General features: G+C 44.7%; 1 protein-coding gene across 1 annotated transcript in view; it reads left to right on the forward strand.

Moving 5' to 3' along the window:
- Nucleotides 1-258: 258 nt before the first annotated feature.
- Nucleotides 259-9,075, forward strand: part of fam171a1 (family with sequence similarity 171 member A1) — a 19,317-nt gene continuing 10,500 nt past the window's right edge. Inside the window, exon 1 of the mRNA XM_038992818.1 lies at nt 259-289. Within this exon, the coding sequence (XP_038848746.1) occupies nt 259-289 (31 nt within the window). The remainder of the gene's footprint in view (nt 290-9,075) is intronic.

Genomic DNA, 9,075 nt, shown 5'->3' on the forward strand with positions numbered 1-9,075 from the left:
CCACAAACAAAGCTGTGGAAGTTCCTTGAAGCCAAAGCAGAGGATAAGAGAGAACTGAGCGTTATAGCACCACGCTCTACCAAAACTGAGCAACCGGCCCGCTTGCTACGAGGAAATTTTTAGGATTGCACAGAGCCTCGGCCAGTGCTGGTCGAGCAAAAAACCAATGTCCAACCAACAGCATCAGCCTGACAAGACTAGACCTCTTGGTTGCTCCTTGTGGCCAATTCAATCAGGATTGGTAATTAGCGTCGAAAAATGGTAGAGGTGCTGCTTAGCATCGCACGAGGTAGTGGATCGCGATGCCCACCATTCTCCAAAAACATTTTTTTTTGTGATCCAAGAACGTTTCCATCACACTTCATGCAGCTTTGTCTACCACCTATCTGTCATGTAAACAATGACAAGCAACTTTCATGTAACACTGATGCACAATGTCGGATGTAAAAGTATGACATGACCTACTTTCAGAGGAGCATAGGCACACCTATGAATGCCCACAAACAAAGTGTGGGAAGATTTCCTGAAGCAGCAGAGGATAAAGATAGAACAACAACTAATGCCAAAACCGGCGATACGAACAGGGACTTTAGATCTTCAGTCTAACGCTCTCCCAGACCTGAGCTATTTCGGCAAGTCAATGATAATTAATTGTGTGCACACACTTGACCTACCATGCAGTGATCCAATTTACAGCACAAAAATGTACCTCATGGCCGTAACGGGGATCGAAACCACGACCATTTGCGTTATTAGCATCACGCTCGAAACACTGAGCTACACCGGACGCTTGCTACAAACTGAAAATTTTAGGAGCACAGAGCCTCGGCCAGTGCTGCGCAAACACTAACAGTCCACCAACACATAGTCCTGACAAGACTGAGACCCTCTTGGTTGCTCCTTGTGGCATTCAAAAAAGGAGGGGAATTAAGCACATGGTGATGCTTGCTAGCTGCGGAGGTAGTTGGGATCGATCCACATCTCCAAAAAAAACACTTTGTTGTGGATCCAAGAACGTTCCATTCACACGTCGCACTTGTCTAACAACCTACTGGTCATGTAACATGACAAGCAACTTTCATGTAAACTGATGTCACAATGTCGGATGATGTAAAAGAATGACATGACTAACTTTACTTTCAGAGGAGCAGTAGGCACACACAATTTGATGCCACAAACAAAAGAGTGGGAAGTTTCCCTTGATAAGCCAAATGCAGAGATAAGATAGAACTGCGGTATTAGCACCACGCTCTAACCAACTGAGCTAACGTCCGCTGCTACGGTAGCGACATTTTTAAGGATGCACAGCGCCTTCGGCCAGTCTGGCGCAAAAAACTAACAATGATCCACCACAGGCATAGCCTGACAAGGACTAGACCCTCCTTGGTTGCCCTTATGGCAATCAACAAGGATGGGGAATTAGCTCAAATGTTGAGTGCTGCTTAGCATGCGAGAGGTAGTGGATCGATGCCCACATTCTCCAAAAAACACTTTTTTGTGGATACAAGAACGTTTCCAGGTCACACTCATGCAGCTTTGTCTAAAACCTACTGTATGTAACAAATGCAAGCAACTTTAATGTAACACTGGATGTCATATGTGGAGTAAAAGAATGACATGACTAAACTTTTCAGAGGAGTCGTAGCACACACAATGATGCCCACAAACAAAGGCTGTGGGAGTTTCCTGGAAGCCAAAGACAGAGGATAAAAGATAGATGGCGTTATTAGCACCACGTCTAACCAACTGAGCTAAACCGGACCGCTTGCTACGGAGGCGAAATTTTATGTGCAACAGAGCCTCGGCCAGTGCTGGCGCAAAAACTAACAAGTCCACAAACAGCATAGCCTGACAAGACTAGACCCTACTTGGTTGCTCTTGTGGCAATCACAACAAGATGGGTACTTAGCTCAAAGGGTAGAGTTGCTTGCCTTAGCATGCGACGAGTATGGGATCGTGCCCACATTCTCCAAAATAACACTTTTTTGTTGGATCAAGACGTTCCAGTTCACTACTTCATACAGCTTTGTCTAACAAGAACCTACTGTCATGTAACATTGACACGAACTTTCATGTAACACTGATGTCCAATGTCGGTATGTTAAAAGATGACATGACTAACTTTCAGAGGAGGCAGTAGGCACACACAATTGATGCCCACAAACAAAGCTGTGGTGAAGTTTCCTGAAGCAAAGCAAGGATAAAGATGACACTGCGTTATTAGCACCACGCTCGTAACTAATGAGTAACACGGCGCGTTGCTACGGAAATGAATGTTTTTTTAGGATGTCACAGAGCCTCGGCCAGTGCTGGCCGCCAAAACTAACAAGTCCACCACGTATATAGCTGACAAGACAGACCACTCTTGGTTGCTCCTTGTGGGCAATCAACAAGGATGGGTGAATAGTCTCAAATGGTAGTAGTGCAGTGGCTTAAGCATTCGAGAGTTAGTTGGGTCGATGCACCACATGCTCCAAAATAACACTTTTTTGGATCCAGAACGTTCCAGTTCACACTTCATGCCGCTTGGTCTAACAACCTACTGTCATGTAACTAATGACAAGCAACTTCATGTAGACACTGATGTCAACAATGTCGTGATGTAAAAAGATGACATGACTAACTTTCAGAGGAGGCAGTAGGCACATACAATTGATGCCCACAAACAAAGCTGTGGGAAGTTTCCTTGAAGCCAAAGATAGGATTAAAGATAGAACTGGCGTTATTAGCACCACGCTCTAACCAACTGAAGCTAACCGGTCCGCTTGCACGGATGAGAAATTTTTAGGATGCACAGTAGCCTCGGCCATGCTGGAGCAAAAACTACAAGTCCACCAACAGCATAGCTGCAAGACTAGACTCCTTTGTTGCTCCGTGTGCAAATCCAACAGGATGGGGGGAATTAGCTCAAATGGTAGAGGTGCTTGCTTCGTGCGATGAGGTAGTGGATCCGATGCCCCATTCTCCAAAAATAACACTTTTTTGTCGGATCCAAGAACGTTCAGTTCACACTTCATGCAGCTTTGTCTAACAACAACTACTCATGTAACATGAAAAGCAACTTCATGTAACACTGATGTCACAATGTCGGATGAAAAGAATGACATGACTAACTTTCAGAGGAGCAGTAGCAGACACACCAATTGATGCCCACAAACAAAGCGTGGGAAGTTTCCTTGAGCAAACGCAGAGGATAAAGATAGGAACTGCGTTATTAGAGCCCATTCTAAACAACCTGAGCTAACTCGGCCGCTTGCTACGGAGCGAAATTTTAGGATGCCACAGAGCCTCGCAGTGCTGGCGCAAAAAACTAACAAGTCCACCAACAGCATAGCTGACAAGACTATAGAACCCCTCTTGTTGCCCTTATGGAATTCAACAAGGATGGGAATATAGCTCAATGTTAGAGTGCTTGCTTAGAGCGAGAGGTAGTGGGATCGCATGCCCACATTCTCCAAAAAACACTTTTTTGTGGATCCAAGAACGTTCCAGTTTCACAACTTCATGCGTTTGTCTAACAACCTACTAGTCATATTAAAATGACAAGCAACTTCATGTAACACTGATGTCACAATGTCGGATGTAAAGACATTGCATGACAACTTTCAGAGGAGCAGAGGCAACAGAAATGATGCCCACACAACAAAGCTGTGGAGGGAAGTTTCCTTGAAAACAAGCAGAGGATAAGATAGAAACGGGCGTATAGCACCACGCTCTAACCAAACTGAGGCTAACCGGCCGCTTGCTACGGAGCGAAAAATTTTAGGATGCTACCAGACCTCGGCCAGTGCTGGCGCAAACAACTGAACAAGTCCACCAACAGCATAGCCTACAAGACTAGACCCTCTTGTTCCCTATGGCAATTCAACAAGGATGGGGAATTAGCTCAATGTAGAGTGACTTGCTTAGCAATGCGAGAGGTTAGTGGGATCGATGCCACATTCTCCCAAATACTCTTTTTTGTGGATCAACGGAACGTTCCAGGTCACACTTCAATGCAGCTTTGTCTAACAACCTACTGTCATGTAACAATGACAAGCAACTTTTCATGTACACAGATGTCACAATGTCGGATGTAAAAGAAGGACATGATAACTTTCAGAGGAGCAGTAGCACACACACATTGATGCCCACAAACAAAGCTGTGGGAATTTCACTTGAAGCCAAAGCATAGATAAAAAGAGAAGTAGACTGGCGTTATTAGGCACCACGCCTCTAACAACTTGACTAACCGGCCGCTTGCTTACAAAATGAAATTTTTTAGGATGCACAGAGCTCGGCCAGTGTGGCTGCAAAAAAAACTAAACAAGTCCACCAACCGTATAGCCTGACCAGACTAGACCCTCTTGGTTTGCTCCTTGTGGCAAAGCAACAAAGGATGGGGAATTAGCTCAAATGGTAGAGTGCTTCTTAGCATGCGAGAGGTAGTGGGATCGATGCCCACATTCTCCAAATAACCACTTTTTTGTGGATCCAAGAACTTTCCAGTTCACAACTTCATGCAGCTTGTTAACAACCTACTGTCATTAACAATGAAAGCAGCTTTCATGTAACATGATGTCACAATGTCGGATGTAAAAGAATGACATGACATACTTTCAGAGGAGACAGTAGGCACACAGACAATGGATTTTTTTTTTGGCCCCCCCCCCAACGAAAAACAAAGCTGTGGGAAGTTTCCTTGAACCAAAGCAGAGGATAAAGATTAGAAACAACTAATTGCCGAAACCCATGATCACACCAGAACCTTTAAGATCTTCCAGTCTAACACTCTCCCAACTGAGCTATTTCGCAAGTCACTAAAATTATTATGTGGCCCACTTGACCATACACATGCAAGTGACTCATGATTTTGACACTCCAAAATGACCTCATGGCCAGACAGATCGAACCCACGCCTTGCGCTTATTAGCACCACGCTCTAACCCAAACTGAGCTAACACGCCGCTTGCTATGAAATGAAATTTTTAGGATAACAGAGGCCCTCGCCAGTGCTGGCGCAAAAACCTAACCAAGTTCCACCAACAGCATAGCCTGACAGACTAGAACCCTCTTGGTTGCTCCTTGTGCAATCCAGGATGGGGAATTAGCTCAACTGGTAGAGTGCTGCTAGCATGCGGAGAGGTAGTGGAATCGCATGCCCACATTCTCCAAAATAACACTTTTTTTTTTGGTATCCAAGAACGTTCAGTTCACACTTCATGCAGCTTTGTCTAACCAACCTAACTGTCATTTAACAATGACAAGCAACTTTCATGTAACAACTGATGTCACAATGTCGGATGTAAAAGATGACATGGACTAACTTTCAGAGGAGGCAGTAGGCCACACACCATGATGCCCCAAACAAGCGTGGTGGAGTTCCTTGACACCAAGCACGAGGATAAGATAGAACTGGCGTTATTGCACCCACGCTCTAACCACGATCTAACGACGCTTGCTTACGAGCGAAATTTTTAGGATGCAAGAGCCTCGGCCATTGCTGCGCAAAACTAATCAAGTCCACACACAGCATAGCCTGACAAGGACTAGACCCTCTTGGTTGCCCCTTTGGCAATTCAACAAGGATGTGGATAGCTCAAATGTTAAGTGCTTGCTTAGCAGCGAGAGGTAGTGGGATCGATGCAACATCTCTCAAATAACACTTTTTTGTGGTCAACGAACGTTGCAGTCAAACTTCATGCAGCTTTTGTTCTAAACAACCTACTGTCATGTAACAAGGACAAGCAACTTGTTCATGTAACATGATGTCCCAATGTCGGATTGTAAAAGTAAGGACATTACTACTTTCAGAGGGCAAGTAGGCACACACAATTGATGCCCACAAACAAAGCGTGGGAATTTCCTGAAGCCAAAGCAGAGATATAAAGGATACGAACTGTGGCGTATTAGCACCCCGTCTAACCAACTGAGCTAACGGCCAGCTTGCTACAAAGAAATTTTAGGATGCACAGGAGCTCGGCCAGTGCTGGCCGCACAAACGAACAAGTCCACACACAGTATGCACTGACAAGACTAAACCTCTTGGGTTGTCCTTGTGGCAAATCAACAAGGAATGGGAATTCAGCTCACATGGTAGAGTGCTTGCTTAGCATGGTAGAAGGTAGTGGGATCGATGCCACAATTCTCCAAAATACACTTTTTGTTGGGGTGGATCTCAAGAACGTTCCAGTTTCACATTCTGCAGCTTTGTACCTAACAACCTACTCTCATGTAACAATGACAAGAATTTCATGTAACACTGATGTCACAATGTCGGATGTAAAAGAATGACATGACTAACTTTCAGAGGAGCAGTAGTCACACACAATTTGATGCCCACAAACCAAAGCTGTGGGAATTTCCTTGAAGCCAAAGCAGAGGATAAGATAGAACTGGCTTATTGGCACCACCGCTCTAACCACAGATCTAACCGGCCGCTGCTACGGACGAAATTTTAGGATGCACGATCCCTCGGTCCAGTGCTGGCGCAAAACTAACAAGTCCACCAACAGCATAGCCTGACAATATAGTACCCTCTTGGTGCTCTTGTGCAAATCAACAAGGATGGGGAATTAGCTCAAATGGTAGAGTGCTTGCTTCGCATGCGAGAGGTATTGAGATCGATGCCCACATTCTCCAACAATAACACTTTTTGTGGATCCAAGAACGTTACCAGTTCACACTTCAATGCAGCTTGTCTAAACACAACCTACTGTCATGTAACAATGACAAGTCAACTTTCATGTAACACTGATGTCACAATGTCGGATGAAAAGAATGACCTGACTAACTTTCAAGGAGCATTAGCACACACAATTGCTGCCACAAACAAAGCTGTGGGAAGTTCCTTGAAGGCCAAAGCATAGGATAAAAGAAGAATGCTTGTCGTTATTAGACCACCTCTAACCAACCGTGAGTCTACCCGGCGGCTTGCCTACGGAGCGAATTTTTAGATGCACACAGAGCCTCGCCAGTCTGGCGCAAAACTAACAAGTCCCACCACAGCATAGCTGACAAGACTAGACCCTCTGGTTGCCCTTATGGCAATTCACACAAGGTGGGGAATTAGCTCAAATGTTTAGAGTGCTTGTTCTTCTGCATGGCGAGAGGTATTGGGACGATTGCCACATCATTTCTCCAAAAATACACTTTTTTGGATCCAAGAAGTTTCCAGTTCACACTTCCAGCAAGCTTGTCTAACCAACCTTAACTGTACATGTCAACAATGACCAAGCAACTTTTCATGTACACACTGATGTCACAATGTCGATGTAAAAGAATGACAATGCTAACTTTCGAGGAGCAGTACACCACAATTGATGCCACAAACAAAGCTTGTGGGAAGTTTCCTTGAAGCCAAAAGCAGAGGATAAGTAGAACTGGGTTATTGGCAACACGCTTAACCAACAGATTAACCGGCCGCTTGCTACGGAGCGAAATTTTTAGGATGAACAGAGGCCTCGCCCAGTGCTGGCGCATCAAAACTAACAGTCCACCAACCGCATATAGCATGACAAGACTAGACCCTCTTGGTTGATCTCTTGTGGCAAAATCAACAAGGATGGGAGAATTAGGCATCAAATGTAAGTGCTTGCTTTCGCATGCGAGGAGGTAGTGAGTCGATGCACCACATTCTCCAAAGATAACACTTTTTGTGGACACAAGAACGTTCCAGTTCATACTTCATGCAGCTTTGTCTAAAACAACCCTACTGTTCGATGTAACAATGACAAGCAACTTTCATTGTAACACTGAGTCACAATGTCGGATGTAAAAAAAAAAGAAATGACATGGACTCCTTTCAGAGGAGCCAGTAGGCACACACATGATTGCCCCAAACAAAGCGTGGGAAGTTTCCTTGAAAGCCCAAAGCAGAGATAAATATATAACTGCCCGTTATTAGCACCCACGCTCTAACCACTGCAGCTAACCGGCCGCTTGCTACAAAATGAAATTTGTAGGATGCGACAGATCCTCGGCAGTAGCTGCGCAAAAAAAACTAACAAGTCCACCAACAGCATCCTGACAAGACTAGGATCCCTCTTGTTGCCCCTTATGCAATTCAACAAGGATGGGGAATTAGCTCAAATTTGAGTGCTTGCTTAGTCATGCGAGGAGGTAGGATCGATGCACCACATTCTCCAAAATAACACTGTTTTTGGGTCCAAGAACGTTCCAGTCACACGTTCATGCAGCTTTGTCGTACAACCTACTGTCAGTAACAATGACAAGCAACTTTCAAGTAACACTGAATGTCACAAATGTCGGATGTAACAAGAATGACAGGACCTAACTTTCAGAGGAGCAGTAGGCACACACAATATTGACCACAACACAAAGCTGTGGGAAGTTTACTTGACGCCAAAGAGAGGGAAGATAGAACTGGCGTTTATTAGCACCACCGCTCAACCAACTGAGCTACCGGCGCTTGCTACAAATGAAATTTTTAGGATGCACAGAGCCTAGGGCCAGTGCTGGCGCAAAAACGAACAAGTCCACCAACCACGTATTAGCCTGACAAACTAGACCTCTTGGTTTGCTCTTGGGCAAATCAACAAGGATGGGGAATTAGCTCAACATGGTAGAGTGCCTTGCTTAGCATGCGAGTGGTAGGTGGGATCGAGTGCCCACATTCTCCACAATAACTTTTTGTGGATCAAGAACGGTCCGTTCACACTTCATGCAGTCTTTGTCTAAACAACCTACTGTCATGTACAACTGACAAGCAACTTTCATGTAACAACTGATGTCCACATGTCGGATGTAAAAGAATGACATGACTATTTCAGAGGAGCAGTAGCACACAAATTGATGCCAACAAACAAAGCTGTGGGAAGTTGCCTTGAAGACCAAAGCAGAGGATAAAGATAAGAACAACAACATAATGCCAAAACCAGGACGAAAATGAACTTTATATCTTCAGTCAACGCTCTCCCAACGAGCTATTTTCAGCAAGCACTAATATTAATTGTGTGGCAAACTTGGACCCATACACATGGAAGTGAGCATGATTGACACTCAAACTGTAACCATGGCAAGTACGGGATCGAACACAAGAAATTGGAGTATTAGCACCCGCTTAACAAATGAGCT

The sequence above is a fragment of the Salvelinus namaycush genome, chromosome 5, assembly GCF_016432855.1.
Source record: "Salvelinus namaycush isolate Seneca chromosome 5, SaNama_1.0, whole genome shotgun sequence".
In the NCBI taxonomy this organism is placed as follows: Eukaryota; Metazoa; Chordata; class Actinopteri; order Salmoniformes; family Salmonidae; genus Salvelinus; species Salvelinus namaycush.